The 26,170-nt window shown below is 36.7% G+C and overlaps 1 protein-coding gene and 1 pseudogene across 2 annotated transcripts; one reads left to right on the top strand and one right to left on the bottom strand.

The window, feature by feature from the left end:
* The window catches only part of LOC147227795 (uncharacterized), a 412,630-nt pseudogene that overhangs the window by 204,723 nt on the left and 181,737 nt on the right, over positions 1-26,170 (top strand).
* On the bottom strand, positions 320-26,126 carry arhgef6 (Rac/Cdc42 guanine nucleotide exchange factor (GEF) 6). 2 transcript variants are annotated; one of them, XM_086158046.1, is made up of 23 exons: positions 25,272-26,126; positions 24,946-25,128; positions 23,824-23,907; positions 21,990-22,074; positions 18,628-18,749; positions 18,143-18,347; positions 17,734-17,786; positions 17,398-17,492; positions 17,022-17,117; positions 16,040-16,162; positions 14,548-14,686; positions 13,761-13,820; positions 12,578-12,724; positions 11,007-11,093; positions 10,620-10,701; positions 9,965-10,080; positions 9,682-9,861; positions 7,716-7,736; positions 6,867-6,963; positions 4,065-4,151; positions 3,858-3,957; positions 3,594-3,648; positions 320-2,669 (listed from the first exon to the last, which is right to left on the bottom strand). In XM_086158046.1, the coding sequence occupies exons 1-23, from the start codon at positions 25,347-25,349 to the stop codon at positions 2,553-2,555; spliced, it is 2,412 nt and encodes an 803-aa protein (XP_086014172.1). In that variant the 5' UTR covers positions 25,350-26,126; the 3' UTR covers positions 320-2,552. The 2 variants fall into 2 exon arrangements, with proteins under 2 accessions (XP_086014172.1, XP_086014173.1); XM_086158047.1 differs by lacking the exons at positions 24,946-25,128; positions 25,272-26,126 and adding an exon at positions 24,015-24,110.

Genomic DNA, 26,170 nt, shown 5'->3' with positions numbered 1-26,170 from the left:
TGGCATGGCATTAATTAAAAAAAAAAACATCAGTGCACTTCTATTTCACTGCCATTGTTAAATATAGAATGGAAAGTGTGAATCTCAAAGGAAAGGGTGTGAGGATTTACAGAGGTGGCACACACACACACACACACACAGGATGTCATCTATTCCAGTCACTTCTTCCACTGTATTTTTTTAAACAAATAAAAAATGACATGAGTTACATTTAAAATCTGTAGGAAAATAAGTGGATTTTCCCATCTGGGGCTCATCATGTGTGCACGTTTTTATTTTCTATCCAATGGCTTTAATTAAAGTGAAATCACTCTCATGCTTATTATATTATTTTTTTAATAAAAGAATGACCATACCAAACTTGAAATACAGTGTCTAGAAAAAAAACATTACAATGTATAGATGAACCTTTGCATAGAATACCTCTCAAAATACAATACATAAAGCGGTCCGGGGGAAATTACTTGAGACAAAAATGTTGAAACCCGAATTGAGCCCCTCCAGTCAGCAAGTATTCAGCAAGCCTGAGGGGAATTAAAATCTACTTGTGTTAATCATTCAAGTCGAAATTATTTGAGAGCACAGACGTAGCAACAACGTTGACTTAAAATATCTAACATATGATGAAACACAATTATACATTTACACAGGAAGCACATGCTCATATATTGTGGCGAACTTTGCGGCAAACTTAGAGCCTCAAAGAATGATTGACATCTGCCCCAGCATCTGAACAGAGTTTAACTTGCTGTAGTACCCTTGAGAAAGAAATAGATTGCTGTAGCTGTACCAGGGCATCCTTGTACCTTACACAGTGCTCTAACAACCTTCCCCACTAGATATTTTACAATATTGCATTGCTACAAATATTCAGATCATTTGTAATGAAAAGTGGAAACCAATCAAAAGCAAATGGAAACTAATGAAAATGCTTACTTTGTGGTGTCACATATTTTTGGCTATTACCCTGGATTAAAGTTTATGGTACTGCAGTTTCCAAAAATATAACCAATCATGCAATAGAGCGGTTACTTTATGCATTTAAATATCATCCACTGGTTTGGTGCAGTGCAGCAAGAGTAGGAAATTATCTGAGCACACTGAACCACATGAAGAATGTACCGCTATAGATCCATGGGGTGAAGTCTTACCTTGAATCACAACACAACACCTTTTGTGTTTTTGTGATCAAATATATATATCAATTTAGCTCCAAATAGACACTTTGAAAATAAATCATGCATAAACAAGTTTATCAACCCTTTCTGTAGGCACTTAGAACAGATAAGCTCATTGAGCTCGACATCATACAAACAAATATGTCTCTGCTAAATCTCTATGATTGTTTCTTTTTTCCACTCAGTCTAACTGCACTGTATCTGCAATATCCACAGTGAAAAGCTTTAGAAGCTGGAAACAAAACTCTGACAATTTTCAAGTCAGGCTATTTACTGACTTCCCCTGTTTTGCATTTATGAAAAGTCACGTCTGTTCTCCCACTGACCAAAACAAGGAAATTTCTTTGACTCTGACATCTTTGTAGGTCCAGTATTAAAGGCCATTAATGTATCTATAAGGCTAACGCCACAAACAACTTCTCGGACAAACAATAAATACAAGATATATTTTAAAATCTAGAACACAAGACTGTGCATATAATGCTTCTTCAGTAAATTTCAATAAAAAGCATGGGGTGATCTGTAATTATGTACTCTGTATTATAAATGTTTAATTATTACAGCTTTTCTGTTTTATTATGCAGCTGCATCCCTGATAGCTTTGGACTAAATATCAGAATATTTTAATTACCACATTCCTGATGCAGAGGTCATTCAATAGATACACTGTACAAACATGCAGCTTTAAACAGTGAAGCGCTGCAGTCATGGAACATGAACTAAGTTGTTTTATGACTTAATCTACAAAACAGCTGAGAGAACGTTATAATGGAGTGTTGTATGTAATTACAGAAAAGTCAAGAACACTAAATATATCAATTTCCTCAAAGGGGGGTTCTGTGACAAGTAAAATATGAGGGAAAATGAATGATATCACGAGAACAAAAGTTCTGGTGACAGAAGTGCATGCAAAAGAACCCCCATTTACCTGCTGGCTTCAATCACTTTCTATTTACAAAAGAAGCATAAAAAGAAGTGGAGAAGCATTTATTTCCTTGTTCAGGATTGTTCCTTTTTAACGTGGAGTGTTCACAGTGACCATCACCGAGGGGCAGTATGTTTGAAATATGCCACTTCATCAGTCTTGGTTTTGCTAAGCTGCTTCAGGAAGAAGCATATTTGTCTCATATGGTGATGTTGGATCAGGAAGACGTTTAGATTTGATGCCAAATCAAGCTCCAGCTTTTGAAGCAGAAAAACTCCAAGCACCAATTTCAGGAGGGAATCCAACACTGCTGTTTGTGACTGAAATATGCAGACATGACAGTAATAAACAAATACAAATACACGGCACACGCAGTCACACACACACACACGCACATGCTAGACACATGCGCACACACCTAAGACCCTGATGATAATGTGACGGTTTATTCAGTGGCCACTGTCATCCCAGTCATTCTTTTGCTTGGCCAGTTTTCTGACCACTCTCTCTAGTTCCTTGCGAGACTTCTGCTCCTCCTCCAGAAACTGCTTCATCCATTTGTTTTCCTGTAAAGATTATAAGGCGGTATTCAACAAGTAGGAGGATGTTCGTGATTGCACCAGTTTTAATCTGAAGGTTATGCTACATTCACAAGAAAAACTATGCTGCAACTATTGACAACTATGCTGCAAGTTGGATTGCTGTGTGGGTCCACGGTATAAAGAGTGGATGACTGAGGGTAAAGAAGTTATAGTTCTGAGAGTCACTTAAAATGTCAAAAAAGTAAGAGCCATCATCTATCCTGACAGCAACAACTATAGAAATATTCAGTGATGTCACAGGCAGTATGATTTTGATTCTTGAATGATTTTGAATGTAATATTTCAAATATTCCCATAGTGAATTTTGTTATATCTGGGAGAGAAAAAAATCCAAATTGGACTGAAAGGTGAAGTGAGAAAAAATTGACAAAGTTGCTGTGATCTTGCACAATATAAGTTATCCTATGAATTAAAAGCAAAAACTGCAACAAAAGTGCAAAATGATTCATCCACCATGCAGTATTTTTAACTAACTGTTTTTATTTGTTCATTACAGTTTAATTTATATTTAGTGTCATAAGCAGAATGGCTAAGGCCAGTGTCTACCCTTCACTTAGATTAAAATAAGGTTTCAAGAGTCCTTTTTTCAGTGAATGACAACAAAGTGTAAAATGTTTACATTTTTGAATTCTAGTTTACACTAGAATATTGTTATATTTGTGTTTAGAAACACTAGCATTGCTGATGATAGTTAAGAAAAGAAGTAGAATCAAAGAAAAATATTTATATTTTGCCTAACAGGAAAAAACATTATTAACGGTTCTTCTTTTGTGTTGATGTTTAAAAAATGAACTGCATGAGCCATAAGTGCAATTGCTGGCAGGTGGAATAGAAACTTAGTCTGAAAAGGGTGAATTGTTGATTGAATTCAAGATATGCAAAACTTACCCTTTTCAGTTCATGAACCTCATCTTTTAATGCATACACGGCATCCACCAGGCTCCTGAAAGGAAAAAAAGGCAAAGCAAGTAGCTGTATTAGGTTACCACAGTTTCCAATTGAAGGCAACTCTGATTCATGTCTAAACATCCTAACTAAAACAAATGTTGTGTTTCTCAACCTAACTAGACAAAGCTAGGATCCAAAAGCAAATAATGAAAAAAACAAAAAAACATAACAGCAACTTTTTTCCTAAAGCAAGCATGACCTTACTTTTCCTCAATAACAGTCTGCCCATTGCTCTTCATCTCTTCCACAATGATCTTCTCTTCTTCTGGCAGAAGCACCTGAGGAACGCACTCTTTTCGCACTGCTATAGACACATACCACAAGGGAAAAGATAGGAAAACATGATTGGTGGTGATGGTATATTGTATAAGGTGCCAAATATTTATGTCAGATTATATGATCTTGTTGAACCTGTGGTGATCTGATGCAGGCTAGCTCCTGTGCAATATGCCTCAATCACCCTGAGTATCTGGGCATCCTCCTCCAGAGCAACGGTGCCTGTAAAAAACACTCATTATCCATTGAAAAACAAACAAACAAACAAACAAACAAACAAACAAAAAACAGAAAACATACACTTTTCATTTTAATCCAACAAGTATCGCCATGAATTCGCCGTCCAGGTCTCGGAAAATGCAAATTCATAAACTCAAATCTAGACTACTTATGCCTCTCTAAAACCTTGCTAAAACACAATGTCTCTAACTCTGAGCAATATACCTAGCTATAATGTCCTTCAAAAAGACAGATTAAATTCTAAATGGGGAGGGGTTGTGGTTTATGTCAAAACTGGAATTATGTGAATACAAATTTACCTTTCTGAAAATTATTTAGAGCGTGTTGGTGTGAGGGTTACATTATCCTCAGAAATATCCCCTTCCTTATAGGTGCACTTTACAGACAACCCTCCGCTAAGAACATATCCTCCGATTCCTGTGGCGCAGGAGGTAGAACAATAGTCTTTGGAACCAAATATTCCTGAATATTCCCAGCTCCTCCTAGTGTGTTGAAGTGTTGTTGAGCAAGTCACTAAACCCCAAACTGCTCCTCTGGCACTGGTGAACAGCCTGCCTACTGCTCATGATTCATCCATGATGGGTTAATTGCAGAGAATGAATTTCCCCACAGGGATTAACAAAGGATAATTTATCATTATTATTATGACCACATTGCAAAAACATACTAAAAAACAGCCTCCCCTCTTTCAACAACCTGGTCACTTTCAAATGCATCAAAAACTCTCTCATATCAAAGGGCTGCTAAAACCTTCCTCAACACAATGATCATACGTCACATCTCCTGTTGCATTTCAAGCTGGGTACAAGCCAATAAATCAACACTAAGGGCATTGGAATCTCTCTTCAAGTAGGCTCTTCCAGTTATGAATAGAAAATCATGATAATGACCACATTGTTACATACTGAACTAATACAATATATTTAACTTTGAAAAATGTATCAGTGGCTCTGAGGTACAACTGGTACTCAAAATCCTGCATAATCACACCCGTCTACCCCTTAAAGACCCTATCGGAAATGACAACCAGGATAAAAAGACATTTAGTCAATTGGGAGCTTAAGACCTTTGCCAAGGTCAACAAAACATGACTTCTAAGAAGCCAGATATGTAAGCACTAACTGTTTAACTGTTAAGCAAACTGTATGTATCAGGATGAGCTGATGGTTTAGTTATTTGTAGAATACAATGAGTTTGATAAATATATTAATATACACATGACTGACGTGTTTTCTGGATATGGATGTAGATTCACATGTTAAGCTCTTAGGACGGTATCTAGAATTTGAATGCGGATATTGAATGGACCGCCCTTCAGATACTGGTGTATGTTTTAATCATTTCATAGATGGAAACAATGTTTTAGTTAATATACAGATGAATCCAATGTTTTAAGGTACACAGATTTATTATTGTCATGCCACTCTGATGTGAATGAAACTAAATTTGTTTCTTGAGGCCCGGGAGACAGCCAGACAGCACCAATACAAGATTAAAATTAAATAAATATGTGTATGACAAAATTCACAATAGACAGGTACTATATAAACAAACTGTACAAAAATATACAAAATATGCAAAAATAAATATTAGCTTAATAAATAAGCTTTGGCATGAAAAGGCACTTTTACATTCATGTAAATAGTGTAGCAAGGTAATGTGTGATGTTTGGAGTGTGCAGATTACGGTTAGTCAGTGAATGGATAAACTTAATATATAAGACAAAGATGAAGTCCTAATGTGTGAATGAATAGGGATGTGATGGCTTGCACTAGTAGATATAAGTGTCTCATGAAAAGTTCTTTTTATTTCTTTCCTATTTTTTTCCCATTGGACTAAGGATGGAAATTAGCTATCTAGACTACCCTCTATCTAGACTCTGGGACAACAATTTTTGCTCTATTTGAGCCTCCCTGTCCCTGAAATAAATAAAAGAAAATTAAGAAAAAGTCAAAGAAATATACATTTTTACTACATCTTAGATTTTTTTTTAAAAATGTTAAACGATGGATTGAGAGTTTAGTAAACACAATTGGTGAAAAAAAAGAAATGAAAATGTACAAGTCCAGATCCTAACAATTTTCTTTCATTATTTGTCAGATGTAATGTCCCAAATTCCCAAATTGAACACCATACCAGTCTCCTTCTCTTTGATGATGTCAAAGATCACATCAGTTCTAATTTTGCTCCAGATTAAGACTAAAAATTGACATAAGATGTACACTTTAATGTTATGTCCGGTTTTGTGTTCTGTAATGTTAATGTTTAATAGTAACAACTTGTGAGGCCACTTTATTACAAACGTATTAGAGACATTGAATGTACTTTAATTTAGAGAATAAAATCCCTGACTAACTTTTTTAAATTCATAGAGAAGAGAGATTAGCAGCGAGGTAGGCTGGAATATCTTTTAACAAGAGAAAGAATGGCTCACCACTGAGAATAAATTCCCGTTTCCTGTGTCTAGGGTTTAGGAAACAAAACACTGATGAGCGGTTGCTAACCGTAAAATCCTTGTCACATTCCACATTTCATACACATATATTCAAGATGTTTGATACGCATATAGTCATGATTGTATGGATGTAGGTATTTTGCAATGCTTGCGATTGAGGACCAAAGGAGAATATTAAGAGAACGTAAGGTCTGAACATGATCTTAGACAGACGTGTCCATATCAAAATAAGTAATTCCTACTTTTCCTTGTTTGAATCTCATCATCTGATGGCTTCCGCTCTTTCTTTCTGTTACCAGGCAGGAACTTCTTCATCGGCCGTGGGCTCTTGCTTGAGTCCTGAAAGAGTTGGAGAGTAGATTTGTTTGTTTTGTTTTTTTTCTACCTCTGTTCACACACTGCTAAACACACCTGTTATGCCAAGGGTCAAAACCAAACAGTCTGCAAGCTTAGAGAGAGGCATATCAACAAACAACCAACAACAACAAACATGATATCATGAACAAACAAGGCAGCAAGCGTTTGGTGGCAAGCTGGGTGTTTACACACACGCACGCACGCACGCACGCGCTCACAAACACACGCACTCACACACGCGCTCACAAACACACGCACTCACACAGACACACACACACACACACGTTAACATGTTACCCCTGACCACCACAAAATGTGACAAATTTTTTTGTCCTGTGATGATTTTGAGTCAATATAAATGCACAATTTTGACTCATACCCACATACCAAGGATACTTGTCATGTAACTGCATAAATTCCTGTGTTAGGCATGTAACTGCATAAATTCCCCAAAACTACACAAAATACAAATTTATTTCATTTGTACAAGAGGGGGCCAACATGGTGAATGACATCTTTACTTAAAACATATAATTACATAAAATAAACAGAAACAGGTATGCGAGGCCACAACAAACAGGAAACCAAAAGATCGAGGCAAACAGAGCGAATGCATGCGGGCTCAATAATGTCGCACACGTAACACACACATACATACACAAATAAAGAAGCAACCCTATCCCAACCCACATCATTTCCCACACAGTTAGAAACAGACTGGTGTCTAACCTTACCTTCATTATATAAGACATCCTCTACAGAAGGCGGAATGGAAAAAGAGAGAAAAGAGGAAATGTGTATGAAAAATGTGATGAGCGAAAGATGTGATAGAGTTAACAGAGAGCTTTTCACTGCAAAGAAGCCTCTTAAACTTACTTTGTCTTAAGATTTTTTTCACAATTGTAAATAAATAGAGGAAAGAAATGGGGAAACTCATTCAAAGGACTTTCATGTGAAACTGACTGCTGCGTGCCTGCTTGCTCATTCACATTAAAGGTGCATTTTTCTTTTTCTTTTTAGTGTTAAAGAAAAGACTGGCAATCTTTTTCAAATTAATTCAAGACAGAAGAGTTATCTTATCCACATGGTAAGGGCATAAGACAAGTGTATAAATATAATAGTGAGAAGAAGTTTATGACCATACCAACCTGAACACACCTGAGGGTCGGGCCTGGTTAGTGCTTGGATGGATGTTTGGATGTTGGATGTTTTATTTTTTTTCAAAAATTTCAACATTGTTTTATTCTTTCAACTACTAAAATTTGTATAATCAATACCATTTTCTACAATGCTTTTCTAAATTTATTTATTCACCATATAAACCCTGAAACAAGGACAGCAGAATGCAGAGCAATCTCTGGGATTAAGTCAAAGGTATGAGTCACTCGCCAGTGTAGGATGAAGAGGATCAAGTGATTGGTGAATATGGTAATGGTCATCCGATTGTGTCTTTCAGAGGAATTATCAAGGTATAAATCAGGTCATTTTTCAGGGGATGTAAACACTGTGCTAACACTGAGCAAAAAATAAGGCTTTAGCTGGAAAGACAATCATGTATTAATACAGACCGAATAAAATAAAATCAGCATTAATTGGGTTATTAAGGGAAAAATGTTTACTTTCACTAGCAGAAAGACGAGATGAAAAGTTGGGTGTCATCCACCTTCAATTCCAATTTGACTAATTATAGCTTTAGTGTTACTGTAGGCAAGGCAAAAAAAATGAATGAATGAGCTGGTGCTACTGTAATAAACAAATTCACAAATTGTGTTTTTGCCACCAAAATCTTTTTGTAATAAATAATGTTCTGGGCTGCCCTATCTTTTTAACTCTCAACTCCCTCTGCATCCCACAAAAAATGAAATAAAAATAAGACCAAAAAAACACTGTCTAGAACAAATGTATACTTGATGAACAAACTAATTAAACCTGTAGGTGTCTAGCATTCTGTGCCATGGCCAAGTCAAATCACCTAGGTCCACCTGAATAAAAGGTCAGTCAGTCTTCTTCCCAGTACCATGGGAGATAGAGCGACTTGATTCCTCTGTAGCTGGAGCATGTCCTTCAATTACCTACTCAAGAAATAGGAACCAACACCCAAATCTGCAAGTCTATAAGTACTGTACCAGCTCTTATCCTTCATTGTCTAGAGACCCTTGGAAAATTGAAGAAAAGGGCTTGCCGCACCACAACTCAAGGAACATAAAATTTCGAAGTTCTAAAAGTTAATGTCTCTCAACCGTCTCTCTTGTGCCAGGAAACTAATTTCGTTCCATTGTCTAAGGCTGGAATGACAATCAAAATTCTTGAATCCCTGAATCCCTAGACCAAGTCAGGCCTATTTGCTCTGAGAATGCATCTAGAAAACCAGTTTCAGGTGCAGCCCAGGAGATGACTGAAATGATAATTTTTCTTATTTATTCACATTCTAAGCACTGATCTGTATGCAGCTCCTGTTCTTTTATCACTGCATCCAAGAAGAGTCTGAGAGCCATATGATTAGTATTAAAGACTGATCTAGAATAACTGAGGAGCAGTTTTTAGTACTACTCATAGTATTGAAGTATTAATAATCATAATATAAGTGTTTGCAGAGGAAGACCAAATCCTGTGGTTTATGATGAACTTGAGACCTGTAGACTGCCAAATGTTTCTGTCAAGCTTTTGTAGACATGTTTGCTTCAGAGTAGAATCCCCTACCTCTTTGTAACACAGAGCAGCAGATGGTTTGAGAGGAGGGGCGGGACGCAGACAGCTGAGAGACCACGGCTTGCTGATCTTTGGAGGTTCCAAGGGACCACGACTAACAGCACTAAGGCTGCCAAAGTGTGACAGGTGGGTAGAAGTGCCGACCATGCTTAAAGGTTTGCCCTCTACATTCTGCAAATAGACAATAACTTTTTGTAAAGATAATATGTGATAAAAGATTTATTCTGAGCATGTATGATGTTTTGCATGCACAGTTTCATAGTATTTTTCTAACCCTCAAGATGGTGCCAGATGGACTGCCCCCTTTGCTAAAGGGCTGAAGGTGCTCTAGCCATTCTTGTAACTCCAGAGCGCTACTGCAGAATATTGTTACACGTTCCATGATGCTTCCTGGAAAGCACAATCACACATGCAACACAACAACATGCAAAGTTGCGGTATGAAAGATAAGAATCCAGTCAAAGTGTAATAATATCAGTGCAGCAAATGAATGGGTAATTGAGAATGTTTTAGGGCTCACCCTGACATTACTAACATACATAGGACTTTTGACAAAATCATGCTGTTCCCAAAACAGAAAAAAACTTTTATTCAAAATGTGTGAGGTAAAACATTGAAAGATTATGCTGTAGTGTCACTCTTGGGCATCAATGAATTTAATAACTGTTTTAAATGAGTTATCCAAAAAACAAAAAAATGTCCAATCCAATAATCCATGAGAAGCTGAATGAGCTAAAATATACATTTCCCTTGCAGACACTGCAGAAAGACACCCTGCCTTGATCAGTAGCTGAAAATCAGGTGTACTGCCCTAAACAAGTTAGATGACAGTTGTGTAAAATGTGTTAACCACAGAGTTTGAGACTGATTATGACACCTACTAATGTCAGTGCAAACTACATAGGAAGTGGCTTCATAACAGTGCAAACCTGTGATGTCAAAGGCATAGTGTGCACCATCTGCATCATCTGCATGTCTTGTAACTGTTGTACCTGTCAATGGCAGTTTTCCCTGAATGATAGAAACAAAGTAGAATGCATCACCCTTAACAACAGAGCAACTTGTAAACATGCATTTATAAAAATAGAAAACACAAACATAACTAATACTGGGGTATAAAAATACTTAAATATATGTACTTCTATTCCCAGTGAAATGTAACAAGACAAATATTTGGGGATATTTTATTCTGGCATCTAAGATGCAAGGTTGTTATTTTTCTTCTTGTAGCCCAAATAAAATTGATGCCAATGCCAAATTTTAGAGGTTATTTTATGAGGAATTCTAACACCCAACAGTGAGACTGAGCACGTTACCTGATAAATAAAGCCACTCATCCGGGAGCTGGTGGAGAGCATAACTAATAAATTAGGGAAAAGCATTAAGTAGCGCTCCTCTTTTTCCTGAAAAAGATGAAGGAATATTTTTATTCCAGACTTGTGAAATTGAAACAGAGTTTTAACATACTTTAGTTTCTTCGAAGGCTAGCATTGTGTTCAACAAGGAGGTTATATCTTGGTTTTCATTTGTCTCTCTTTAACAGTAAGTCTGTCAGGAAAGTTCATTTAAAATATCATCTTTAACATTCAATGAAATGGCAAACACAGAGACAAAAGCAATAATGGCATCTAAATTTAAAAAAAAATAAAATGATTACAACAATGCTGACAAGGTAAAACAACACAACATTGAATAATGAACCTCATGTAAAAAGTAAATTCATGTAAGTGGCACAGAACTGCGTTATAGAAGGTTATTCCAATCCCCTTTTAATGAAAAGCTTATCCAATGCTTCATGAAGCCACAGGAGTGAAAAGAAAACAGTGAGACATCCCACAACAGGTTAGCCACAGATTGAAAAGTACACTTATCTCTTGAGTTAAACCTGATCAAAATCTAACTGTGAAAAGGAGCATGAATCTAAAATTAAAAGATGCTGTATTTTATTTTTTTAATGACAAAAAAGAGGGGAATACAACCAAAATTATGATTTCCAATGGCTTCAAGTTAAAGCTGATGCCTTGGCATTCTAGACAGTCCCAAGATGATTCATTTAGAAAAGGAGATTTAGATTGAAGTGTGAATAACCATTTCCACTACAGCCTTAGGTCACAGCTGTCCTAAATTTAGCAGTATTTCTTTCCTGAAAAAAACCCATATGAATCCAAAGTCTACAGTCACACAGGCTGACTCATTTGGTGGTGAGGGGACAAGTATTGATTGAAATGAGCAAAGGCATTACCTAAAAACCCATTTCACTATCAGGTCTCCAAGTTACCATCTGTCCGCCACCATGTGGTTGCTCTTGTACGCTATTCATATTTACAAAACAACTTTTTCCAATAACACATCATGATCTCCAAAAAGCTCTAAACTACATTAATTTATATCCATTCATGATTTAAAGAGGACCATAAGTGAGCTAGGAATCTCATTGTTTTTCCTGAGAGGCCACTGTTCTTGAATAGCTGTAACTCTGTTCTACTGTTCATTTGTGTATCATTTACATGTTTTGTGTCCTTTTGATTTTGTATGGGTGCTGCTTTGGCCCCATCCCCCTGGTGGGAAATTTCTGATCTCAATTGGACTTCCTGGTTAAATAGAGCTGAATAAATAAATGTATCACAGTCTACAATTATCAGTCATATAGGTGTGTTCAATACAGTAATGCCTGTATTTTCATGTGATATATAACAATCTGATTAAATCTGATTATCTGAAATAATTTGATTATCTCCATCACCAAAGCTGCTTATTTTCAAAGTGGGCCGTGTTTATTTAAATATCTTAGTTCAATACACAATAGTTCAATACACAAATGGCAAAGGATGTCAGTTCCCTGGACTCGGCGACAATCCTTTAACTGCCAACTCTCTTTGCCTCTCACCTCACTAGTCCCATTTTTCACATGGACCTGGGACATGTAGGCCATGTGACCCAGACTCTTCATGCTGTCTCCATCCCAGCCACGCACTGGTTCTGATAAGATCTGAAGCTCCAGGTTCTTTCGCTTTCGCAGGTCCTGGCACTGTGTCTTAACACATAAATATTTACATTACACAGTATGGCTTGAACATTAATCGGTGGCACAATATTGCATCCATTTACTACAGTAAGCTGTAACACCTTCAGTTTGTTTCAACATTTAGAAGATTTGTATAATAAGTACAGTCTTAGCCAATCTTAGTAACTGCAGTGTGAGAAAGTTTAAACCACAGCACTCTCCCTTTAAAAAAAAGGCAATGCCCAAAGAGCTATTTTTAAAGTTGAAGAGAAAATTCTGATGTGTGATACCTTCAGTGAATCAATTAGCATGTTCTCGCATAGTTTTTTCACAACTAAACGAAACATCTACATCAAAAGCAAGTTAGACTTGATGTGATCTTTCCTGCAGTCCTACCGAAGAAAGTTGTGATTCACCGCAACCATGCTTGTTAGAGATTCAGTGCTTTTGCTGAGAAAACGGTGTTAAGAGTCATGTTTACCATGGTACTATATGGTTGGTGGTTTCTAATCCATGTTTACTGTAGTATCATTTCATTTCACACCACCCACTGTAGGAACAACATAATCACTACACTTACATGGGAGAAAAGGTAGCAGTTCTTTTAGGGGTTCAGTGTCTTTCTCAACAATATTCCTCTTAGCCTGTTGAAGTGTTGTTGAGCAAAACACTCAACCCCTAACTGCTCCCCTGGCATTGCTCCTTAGTCGCCTTCTGCTCATGGTTCATCCATGATGGATTAAATGCAGTGAAATCAAATCAAATCTCATTCCTGTTGTGCTCTATGTAGAACTGTATGTGACAATAAAGGCATTTCTTCTTCTTTTATCATACACCAAGGCAACCTTGCAACCAGCAACTACACTTATTTATCAAATAATAAATCACTCCACTGATAAAGCAAGATATTTAGGAAAAAACAATTGCCCCAAAAGTTGTTTGATATTCCCAAACAAAGCAGCCTAAAAAATGTATGCATTATTGGATTGCAAATAAGTTTATTGTTAACTGAACAGAGATATTTCCAGGTTGTGCTGAAGAATAAGCCTGGTTGTCACAAACTTACCACTAAGCTCCTAAATGCTGCCGTTGCCTTTAGAATATCAGCAAAGTCTGGATGTGCTTCCTGTGGTAAGGATAGAAAAACATCTGATTTTTATCTTTGCACTTTGCAGAGGGAAAATTTATACACTTCTCAAGGTCATTAAAAGGAGGCTAAGAATTTTTTTGTTTGATTTTTCCCTTCCATTTTCATTTCTACAAATTATGTTCAAAGATGAAAACATAGTCAGTTGCACACAATTAAATGAAAACAAGTTGAAACAGATTAATGATCAGATGTGATTCATATGATGTGACTTCATGTTACACCGCAGGGTGAATGCATCTGATTGTCAAGGTGAGATATACTAGAATAAGAAACTCGATGTGTTATTTGGTCTACCTGCTCACCCTTTATGAAAAAAAGTAAATACATGTGGCAGAAATAAAAAGCTACTAATTTCTGCTTTGATAGGGCGACAAACAAAACCTAAAGCAATCAGTAAAAAGCTGTGCATTTTGAAGTTTTCCAGTTAGTTTGAAGCTAACAGGAAATGTCAAGCAGCAACTGACATGCCTTTGAGCAGCAGTTCAAGCTGTGTATTAATGCCATGGGATTTGAAACTAAGCAAAGGTGGCGTTACAGCTTCCAATAGCAGGGCTTCAACCTATTGTAGCTTACAATGGTATTATTTTATGATGGCAAAAGTGATAAAGAGAAGTTGGATAGAGTTTGAGAAAATGTATCGAGAAATTAACCAATATATAGGTCTTAGAGCTTTCTTCCTGAGTGAAGACGCTTCTGCCCATACCTCTACATGTCTCTCCAGCTCCTGCAGCAAGTTGGGATACTTGTCTAGCCGCATAAAGGGCTTGCTGAGACTGGTGGTCAAAGTCATGATCCCTGGAGCGCTGGCTCCCTGGCTCTCCATAAACTTGTCCAGGTCCTCACTGTTGAACAGATTAAAATATAGATGTATTGAGTACTGTATGAATCATTTCTATTTTGCCAGAATACTATATCAGCTCCTTTCTACAGACATAAAGGCTCAAAAAAATTGAACTGAAATTAATATATTGTCAAGTGAACCACTTTAACAATGACTATTTCACCGAATGATATTTGTTTCATATTCTTTCCATGACTTTCACTAAATGCATTTATTGTATTCCATTCTGAGTATAGATAACAAGGATAGGCATTTAAAACAATGATGATAATTAAGGCAAGTAATTATTAAATATAGTTTATAACAATAATTTTTATAGTTACGATAAATGGAAAATTTCAAATTCATTTTATGAAATGAAACATATTAACAAGAAAATTTACATTTTGTCATAAAACTTTATAGATAATTGCTTTACAAGAATTTAATTTCAACAGGATGACTCATTCAGAATTAAATATATGATGTATTTATCAATTTAAACATGTGTTAATGTTTTTGTAAATACACTCGTACATATTAATTTGTCATGAAATAAGTTTTGATAGAATTTTCACTTTTCACCAGCTGTAACTGAGTTTAAAGGTGATTTAAAATTGTCTCAACCATATCATTATATAACTAATTCTGAGCTAAATTAAAAATAACAAAATACAAAGAACTCGTCATACCATGATTCAAACAAAATGTGTTCTGTTTTGTAGAAGAAATATTATTCGTTACAGTTCACAATCAACACTGGGGTGAGTAAGGAAATTAATTATATTAAAAAACTGTCTCCTGAGATTCTGGAGTGATTTTCAAAGAGAAAGTCTGACACCTCCTGGCAAAATTATGAACTGAAGCTTTGCGGGAGCAAAGAGCATAGACCCCATGCTTCAAATGATTAAAATCAGTCCACTACTTACATTAAAAACAGTCAGCAAAATGAAAAAAGTATAGCAGTCTTAAGTTATTTAAGAATTTTTCTATTCTTGTTCCTTTGGACCCATGTTTTTTACAATTATAATTTATACAATTATAATTTCAAGCAGTTGAGATTTAATAAATTTAGAGGCCAGAAGAGGTATAATAATAGTCTTTCAAAGAGAAATAGTGTAGCTTATTCTGACACGATCCCCTTATCTTGTGATACCATGTGGAAAGCCCATAAATTGCATTTAAAAGGAAAAGATGCTCACTCTGAAAAAAAAAAACTATTAATTTGCACAGACAGAAAATTTAAGATAACTTTGTTTAATTATTGTGGAATACTGTAAAGAGTCATATTGCTGCTGTTTTAACTTGTCTTTTATATTAAAAAAAATCTGACTTTTTTTGTCATGGCAGGAGCTCAGTTGGGTTTGATGCTTACCTGTGATCAGTGAGGATGCAGACGGCCGAAGGGTGGCTAGAGCAATACGCTAGATAGAGAGTCTTGATCTGACACATCACATTTATGTAGCAGCCTGCTATTCGCTGCTGGTTCTCTGGGACCCTACAATGTTGAAGACAAAGGCAAGGTTGGAAAAACAAGACAGTTCAACTTTAAACATAAAGATACAAGGGATTATGGAATAGTTTTAACCAGCAAAATATATTGAAACTGTGAAGAACATTAAGGCAATTGTCCTTAACTTTTACCAGGATCACTATTATTAACTTGTGGATATTTTGAATGTAAGGATGCTTGACATTTTCACAAAGATTTCCTTAATAAATTATCAGGACTCATCTCATAACACAAATCTAAGAGGGAAAAATAACTTCAAAATACAATTTATTTCCTCCCTAACCTCTAGGATAGATACTTCATCTGGCTGTTTTCAGGAAACAGTTGGATCAACAGCTCATCAAAAAGCATTTTTGTCTTTCTAGGACTTTTATCAGAATCTAAAAAAACTATTTGTGCCTAAGGGGCAATTGGGGGCAATTATCCTGCCTTAATTTTTGTTTACTGAAATGCTAAAAAGATTACTATTCCATTATAAAGGCTGACAGCACACAAGTTATCAGAAATGAATACTGTTCAGCAAACAGAGACTGTAATGGGTTATACGCTCAAGTGTCATTAGACAAAAAAAAATGTCAAAGTTCATAACTTTATTCTTACTAATAATTGAATTTAGCACATCACAGCCCATATTTAAAACAATGATAATTTTGTTCTTAATTTAGATTAGATAGATAATTTGCACTCAGGGTGGATTTCAATATGATTCCATTGGTACCTCAACATAAAAAGAAGAGATTTGTCACTTGATGTTTTAAAGAGCACATTGCAGAAGGTATCAAACATTGATCTCCAAATACATAATTTCGAGAGAAAGACTGTGTCGTGCTCTAGGGAAACTCACTTCATGCATTCCTCCAAGGAAACACACAGGCCCTGCTGGAAGGTAAGAATTTCTTCCAGGTTTGCACTCAAAGTGGCACCATCCGCACTGCTCAGCCTTTAAATTGACATAAACAAGACAATAGTTGTTCTACATAATCCCCTATTAGAACAAATTATTTAAAAAAATAGACAAGTCAAATTGTCAATTAAAAATTAAACAAATTTTAAATATTGGTTGAGGACAATTAGGAGTAAATTAGGTTGGTAAATAGTAAATTTGATGTCAATTTTGGTAAATATTACATCCATATTTTTTAAACATCCTCAGAACCACAGATTTCAAAGATGACCCAAATTGTACCAAAGATGCTTTTACCAATATCTTAGTAGCTTACTTGTCGCTGGCTTGCAGGGGTCGTAGGTAACAGCTCAGCAATGTTTGTAATTCTTTAACAAATTCTCTCTCATGCTCCAAGATGTCCTGGACTACCTGCAAAAGCAGCATGGGCGATGAAGTCAATTTAAAATATTTCCTAAAATTGAGTATTTTTAATCTTTGATATTTCCAATTCGATTTTCAGCTATTTTGTAAACCATAATTATAGAATACCAAAGTGATGTGGAAAAAAAGCAACTGATGATGGATTTCTTATACATTTGCTGTATGACTGACAGAGGATTTCTAAATGTCCAATTTAAAGATGTGTATGTTTGACAAAACTTTCACTCACCACACTGTAGTAATTCTTGGTCAGCTGTGTTTCTTTAGGAGAGACTGGTTTCTCTGTGATTGGAATTGTGATTGGGGATAAGAAAACATGTGGGAAAGGTTGAAAAAAATGTCAGCATTACATTGGTGAGAAAACTATCACTAGGTGAAAATCAACTGGTCATGGACAATAGCTGAACAAAAACAGTAGTCTTCCTTTGAATTCTTCATAATACCTCGCATAAATCAAACTCCCCCCAAAAACCTTGTCAGTAGGTAAGGCAGGGTTACAAAAACACCAATTAATTCATAGCAATGTAGTTAGCAAAACTGTATATAAATTTATATAGGTTACCATTTTTATAAGAATTGATAAGATCCATCTTTGAAACTAAGTGTAATACACAAGACCCATGATTAGGCCAACTCACCACAGGTTTTGACCTCTCGAACATAGTTGCTGGGGAACCAACCCGTCTTGCCATTGAGTGTGCCCTCCCACCAGCCTCCCTCCTCCTGTCGTGTCACAAGGATCACTTCACCTTTACTAAAGGACAGCTCATCCTCATTGTTTTGTTTGAAGTTGAAGCGAGCCTTCACCATCACTTGCCCACTGCCCCCATTCTCAGACATCTCCTGTTACAGTGGATCCAAGAGAAATACCATGGGTCAGACATGTGTGTCAACAATTCAAGGACAAAAATCTTAATCACAAATTTGACCTAAATATTTTTCATTGATACTTTGCAAAATCATTCAATAGTGCATGCAGAAAAAAGTGGAATATCATGCCCCCCTATAGATGTGGCTGTAATTAATATTAGGATGGAAACTTTTGCATTTATATATGATTTGAGACATCTGTAAGCAATGTATCTAAACAAAGAAAGGAACAAAAAGACAAAGGGATCCATACCACTGATTTGGATTGCCTACGTAGTGAGCCTTTGGATTTGATGGTGGAAGCAGAGTGTGAGGACGCTGACTGACTAAGAGATGGGACACCAGTCTGTGAACATGTCCTATCAACAGCGCTGTCTGTGGACACACAGAAGGATGAGAAATTAGGTTTTTACCACTGAGTGGTCTCATTCTCACCAGAAGACATGTGAGCATCAAGAAGCATCAAGATGCACACACACAGATATAGGCACTGTATATTTAGTATGCTTGCAAATTTCGACCTCAATCTTTCCTTCAGGATGAAGTGATTTACTGTACATGATGCAATGCATGGAGCCATTGGTAACTTAGTAGACACTATGTAGTGTAATATATAAGATTTTACATGCAATATGAACAGCTGTCTGGAAACACTGAAGGGATGAAATATTCCTTTTAAAAATAGCTGTCAAGAGCTGACATGGTTTGGCAAAATGTGAAATGAATGGAACTATAAGTGATAAGCAATTACATTTAAATTGTATCTTCAATTCAGTAGCAATGCTACATTACCTCTTTTTGAACGGTATCTTAAGATATGCTTATTTATCAAGGGACCACATACAAAAACAAATAGAGCATCATACAGTAAAAATCTTGCAAACATCAAGCTTGGAATTAGAAAGAGTCTTATAAATCTACTGACACGTTTATACAGTACTGATACACAAATTAGCATGGCTAAAGTTTTGCTTACTCTTTTCTAAACTCTAGGTTTTCTTCACCTTAAACAAGAGTTTCAGGTTGAATAAAGAAACCTATATCTAAGCAAAAGTATGAAATCGGTTAATTTGACCCATACCACATCAAGTTAAAGCCCAATGGATTTCATAAAAAGGATCCTGTATGGATTTGGACAGTCTATATCCATTGCAGGTGAATGCATTGAATCACATTTGCAACCAACCATAACAAAGCTGAGAAGACTGCAGCCGCTCACAGAAACAAAAGGCAGGACAAAGCAAGACTCTCAGATGAGTCACGAGTAAGATCACAAATGCCTCTTGTGTCTGATCATATCAGACTAACTTGCGACTAATCCACTTCAAATCAATTCCACATCTGACAATCGCCAAACAGCAGCTGTTACAGCTTGCCATGAAAGGATTTGCATATCAAGCAGAGCCTCGCAATAACAAAGGCTAGTACACATCACACCGCGTGGAAGAAATCTTTCCCCTTATTTAAGTTCTCAAGACAATGGGCCACATTCATCAATATTTTCCCGAGTTTTTCCATTAGAGCATCTACAACAGAATCATGGTGGGTTCTTGGAACTGGAACATGGCCCACAGCTGTACCCTCTGTGAATGTCTATTAAGTTTTTCCTGATTACCATAGGTCTAGACAGTGTGACAGTCTATGAAAATGCACACAATTTCATTCATGCATTAATTCAATCAATCATCATCATCCATAAACTATTATCGAATTCATCATCTACACTTTCCTCACTGTCGCCAGGATTGCGCCTTGGCACAGTAACTGGTTTATCACCCTCTCAGTCATCCCCACAGTCAATTAAGAGTCTTCAATTAACCTACCAAAGGTTTTTGATATGAGGGAGGAAACTGAAGAGAAAGGGTGAAAATGTAAACGCCCCGGTCAGTCACTGGAATTGAACCTTATTCCTGTAAAGCCTGAGTGCTGGCCATTGCATCAATGTAATTCCAATACAAACCAATGGAAAACAAAAATTGAAGAAAAAATGCCTATACAAGTATACCTCAGTCAGCTTTTCCAATTATGAGGTAGTGTTTCTACCACAGAATACTAAAAAATGAGCAGTGGGGAGTGGAGTTTCATCAGTAGGTTTTAAAAATCAATTGAATTACTTGCAGACCCAATTCAGACCTGATGAATATAATACTTGTTGCATGATCCTGGAATATTAATACAGTTTAGAGCTTGTTCAAAGAAGCCTGAGATTATGTTTATCAATATCCATGATTAACCGACACATGCTTGGGATGAATGGCAAGTAAATTGTTTTTTATGATTTTAATTTATACTGCAACTCTATGGCTCTTTCATTTTTATTTATGCAAAGTCATAATACAAAAATAACATGAATGTTGAATGCATTTCTGGCAATTTTGACTTGGATATTGGTAACTTAGCATATAACCAATGTAAAAAAATTTTATTGACTTGAGGACTAAAAAAATTAGCTTCTGCGACATGGTTGTCCCACTGCACACTACTGCACATACTACAATCAATTTGTCTCAAGAACGACGGGGGATCTTTCTTGCATTACATTGTCTGTCTGGCACAGGCTTGATAACACGTATGCGGCAGAATCTCAACAAAATTTCCACCCCTATTCTTTTAAATTCAAATTAGATTGGAGTAAAACAGAAAGTTTCTTGAAATATTTGACAATAATGTTACAAACTAAAAATGTTCCAATTACAAATAGCATCCACTCAACATTACTGATATTAAATGTGACCATTTTTTCTGAGCCCCACAGTACAATAATAACAAGATACGACATAATTCTAGAGTGAAAGCCTTTTGATGGCCCATCCTTATTGAAGACACACTTGAGCAGAACACATCTCAGAATGTGATACATATTATGTGTTCTGTATATCACTGGGGTTTGATGCAGAAGTCTGACATGATGCAACATTTTGCTCAGTATGGAAAAAGCTATAGAATCATGAGTAAATATGGCACCCAGCATGACTCAGACACACACTGCCATGCCAGCTGCCCTTGGCAATCGGACCCAATCATGTTCAGCGGGGGACACACACAAAACACAAAGACTCACCTGGCTACTGCAACTGAAATAATCATGTACTGTGCATTACATATCAAAGCTACAGTATGAGTTAGTATACATCACATGACAGGGAAGAGATATTCATGAAGTATTTAATACCCTCTATAACGGGAATACTTTCACTCAAAGTCTGACCTCTTGACGTCGGATGCCTCATTTTGTTCAAAAAAAAAAATCTATAAATGACAAAAAAGGGCAACAAAAGCCAATGAATCAAATCTGCATCATTGGTCACTGTAAATGCATGATTTTTTTTATTGATCTGCAACTATTTTAGTGATTGAACAATGACATGTGAGGACACTTGAGCTTTCCATCTGTAAATATTTTCAGTATTTAATTGAATGCTGTAAAAATGGACTTGTCTTTTGTTTGGTGACTCTTACATGGGCAAAACATATTTTAAAAGGTCAGCTGTACCAATAAAATATTTATTGAAGAAAATGTATGATAATGATGAGGCACAACTACTTGCAGCTTTTTTTAAAACATACCCAATACCAGGAGACTGAAAGTTCAATGAGAAACAACATCACTCTTACCTTGTGTAGCAAAGTTGACAGCCAATAAAGTGGTCAAGACCTTGCCAAAGTTCTCGCCAGTGTATAACCACTCTGGTTCAAACCCCTGGAGAGGGAAGGAAAAGACAATAGCACCAGATGAAATGACAATCACTATAATTAGAACGAAAAACCATCAAATGATTGATTGATTGATGGTAGTTTAAGGTATGGGGTTTTTATAATTGGTGTTCTTATCTGACAAGTAATACTCACAGGCTAAAATAGGACAAGAGAAGCAGAAGTAATAGAACATAAGGCTAACACGACAAGCAGTCAAACACAGACAATGAAATGCTTACAGGATTTGACTAAACCTCTGACAAATTGACTGAGATAAAAACTGACTTGTTATGCACGACCCATATTTCATTACTTAGTGGCTTGTAATAAAACAGACAGCGCCAGACTCATTTGGAATTTGCTGTGCACTTGCGTGGACACAGATGCTTTCACAGACACACATACAGAACTGCTTGCTTGTTCTGTTTCAGACAGCTATCTTATTTCTTTTCAACAGATAAGGTTTCACATTTTAAATAAAACATCTTACATATATAGTTTGAGTAGTGCAACCACGGATGTGAATCTTGCACAATCTCAGAAGAAACACATTCAATTATATGTCAAAGAATACCAAGATGGGCTCATCATGAAAAAATGCTGCTTAACAACACTTTTAAGCAGATGTTTAGGACAGCAGTCAGCTTTTTGCAAAATCATTAGTTCAATAATTGAAAGACAAACGTAACAAATCAAAAATAAGGAGATACTGACAATAAACAATAATCATAATAACTCTCAGTACTGAAAAAACCTGACCTCTCAGTAATTTCAAATATGCTGCTTGCCATTCGAAACGACTGGGCACAATTAGACTTAATAAATGATCTCATACTGAAACAACTATTGCCACTTCCTCTTTCTGAAACTCTGGGGAGAAGTGAAATCAGCACGACAGCCTTCTTTCTGCAGTGGCAGAGTGAACAGTCTCTCCATGCAACGAGAAAAGAAACAGAGCAAAAGTTCTCTAACCATGAGCATAATACTGACCAAAAGATGGGCAGGGCTCACTGTAGTACCACAGACATCTCTCAGTTGCCCATGAGCCACTGGTTGGCTGCAAGAGGTCTAATTATGGGCAGAAGTAAGGTTGATGGATAAAAGCAAAGGGGACCTCCCAGACATAACAACCCAGCTGGGAAGAAGTCCTGAACCACTAGTATTTGCAGCGAGCCAAGTTCGGTGACACAATTAGTTGTTTAAAGAAACCAAACGAGATGATTCAGAAATTATTTATAACTACTGCAGAGAAGCTGCTGTCCAGGGTGGCAGTCACAAATATGCTGGTACAGTGACAAGAGGGCACTCCCAACATCTGCAAATCATTTTCAACATTGGGTCTCCTTGTACATATGCCACCACGTCATGAAAGTAAATGAAGCTGACAATGCTGTAAAGTTTTAAAAGACCTGTTATATAAACAAAAGCTAGCAGTGTGGTTCCTAACTTGAGTGAGGGACAGTGTGTCTGTTTGTGAGGCTCACCTACTATTATTTATTATTATTATTGTTATGTTTTACTTGAAACTCTGACACAACAATTTCCTTTAGCGATGAATAAAGTTGTTCTTATTCTTTTTCTTATTTTTAAATTTGAGCACAATATACCAGCAGCTAAGCAGATCACAACACAAGCTACACTGTATTTAAGTCCTCTCTGTAAACTGCTATGGGCTAAGAAGGCTATGTAAGGAGATAATAACGAGGAAAGGTCAGCTCACATCCAAACATTTGGAGCTATAGAAGAAATTTACCTCCACTTTTAAGGACGAGCATCCTCTTAAAAACTCTTTTATGTTGGAAATGCAGTCGGCTTCTGTTCTCGGGTCCGGACAGTACTGATCACAAACAAACAAACACACACACACAATAAATAAAAACACAGAGGGTATCAACACAAGGACTTTCTCGGGCGTCCCGCGATCAAAGCAGTCAATTTACCTACAAATAGACATGGAGGGGAAAAATAAAGTCCAGTGGTTTTAGCCATCCGACCGCGATAGCTGTTTACACCATAACTGTGGTCCTCCTCCGTCTCTTCTTGCACATATGACCATTATCAAGAGTGAAACGTCAAGGCAGCGGAATGTATACGAGACATCCGTTGACTTTTTAAAACTTTCAAAATAAAACGCGTAGTAATATTTGTGTCGAATGGTCGATAATAAAGCTTTGCTGATAATACGTTCAAATAAGTTCTCCGAGAGTAACAAGAGTATCTTGTGGCATTTCTTGATTGGGGAGAAAAAGAAATAATGCAAATTAGAAGTTAGTTACTTCCGGTTTTGTAGCTAGCATTTGTCTACAACTTCTCTGACGCCCACTTTAAAAAGGAGGTCAAATCGGGAAGAACCTGGCCTTTAAGAGGAAGTGACGACCCACAACTGTTGTCAGTTATCAACTTTGTCGTCTTAAGATCTAGCGGCTACCCGTCGTGTTATTTGTGCTTAGCATTATGCTAATTTCGAACGTAAACACCAGTTTATGTGAAATCCCACACACCCGCTGTCAACATTCAGTCGCATTAATACACTCTTGGTAGCGAAATGTCTCCTGTTTTTTTTTGGAGGGGGGGTCTAACCACTGCTACTCTCACGGCAAGAATGCGGAACATTTCTCCCCTTCACAAGACACGGCATGTTGAAATATCGCGCCTTTGACTAGATAAAAACCTGTAATCCGATGCATCTCACTTGATCGGTCTTCGTTGAACCACCGACACAACTACTTTAACAACTTCCGATCGACAAAAATGAGAGGCCTGCCCAAGTTCTCCCCCCATATCAGTTTCATCAAACCCCTCCCTTAAGGTCACCGACAGCTTTCGATCATTTCACATGTTTTGACTTCTGAGTTTGCTTCTACCGACAACTCACCTTGGGAGTGAAAGCAGGTATGAGCCGCTCGGTGAGCTTGCACAGGACGACCCCATCTTTCAGCGACGTTTTCAGAAACTCCTCCGGATCCGCTATATTCTTTTTCGGGGAGCTAAGCACCCCTAGTGATATTAACCAGGTTACAGTCTGCTCTTCTGGATTCATAGCTCTAAAGATAATCGCCTAGATACACATTGCAGATACAACATACGCTCAGGTACGGATCAACATGCAACTCACATCCGCACTTCTGCTACAAGTTGAAAAAAAAGGCAGTAGGGGGAAGGACGACGGACTGATGATCACCCCTACTGGCAAATAAGCACCTCAACAATAGACACGAAGAATCCACATGTTCGGCCGCAGCAGGAACCAGGAAACGCAAAGTGCATCTGCATTGACATGTACCGTTTCAATTTGCAACTTCAGAGACGTGATGCAATGGTTGGTAGGATGTGAAAACTGGGTCTGCCGTTTTCTTTAATACACATAATACGTTCTTCTTCATGCATAAGGCTTCTTGACAGATACATACATGTTCCTGATGTGTGTTTAGCATAGGGAAATTCCAAATATGAAAAACTTTCTATATTTAAGTTTGTCCTTTTCTTCAGTGTAATTCATGATTCCCTAACCATACTTGTTTGAGTACTTGAAGGAATGAACTTCAACATATTTAATGCCTGTGAAGCCACTTGTTCAAATAATGGGTACCACAAATATTTTAAATATTTTCTTATTGGGAGAGGTCCCTGCAGAAAAATCTCGAAGTTTCAAACACTGCATCAAATTGTGGCACTGCGATTGTTCACTCAAACTATTCAACCTTATATTCCCAAGGCAAAATGACAAATACATAATGATAAACTACATATATTTAGCCAAAGAAAAATCTTGCTGCAAAAAAGACAATCTTAAAAAGTTTGCATAACCCAGGTATTTACAAATGCTACATGGGCACTTAAGAGACAAATACTTAGCCTCCATGGGTGTGAAATACAGAAAAAAAAACTTTGAATTGGGATTTTGAATTTAAAAAATATTAGAGCTGTAAAAATACTCTGGGGTGAACTGAATTATTTTGACCAAGTAACAAAGAAATCACGTCATAATAAACTGTAATGTCAGATTTCCCCTCAACTACATTGTGGGGTTTCTCAATATTACAGTAGATCTTTAGATAACCACCAACTAGAAATTCCAGTTAATATTTCGGTTAAAACAA

This window comes from Fistularia commersonii, chromosome 13, assembly GCF_037954325.1.
Source record: "Fistularia commersonii isolate RoL2024-O1a breed Wild chromosome 13, RoL_Fcom_v1.0, whole genome shotgun sequence".
NCBI lineage: Eukaryota > Metazoa > Chordata > Actinopteri > Syngnathiformes > Fistulariidae > Fistularia > Fistularia commersonii.
Note: the sequence above shows the minus strand (reverse complement) of the source record. Positions and strands in the feature narration are given on the sequence as shown.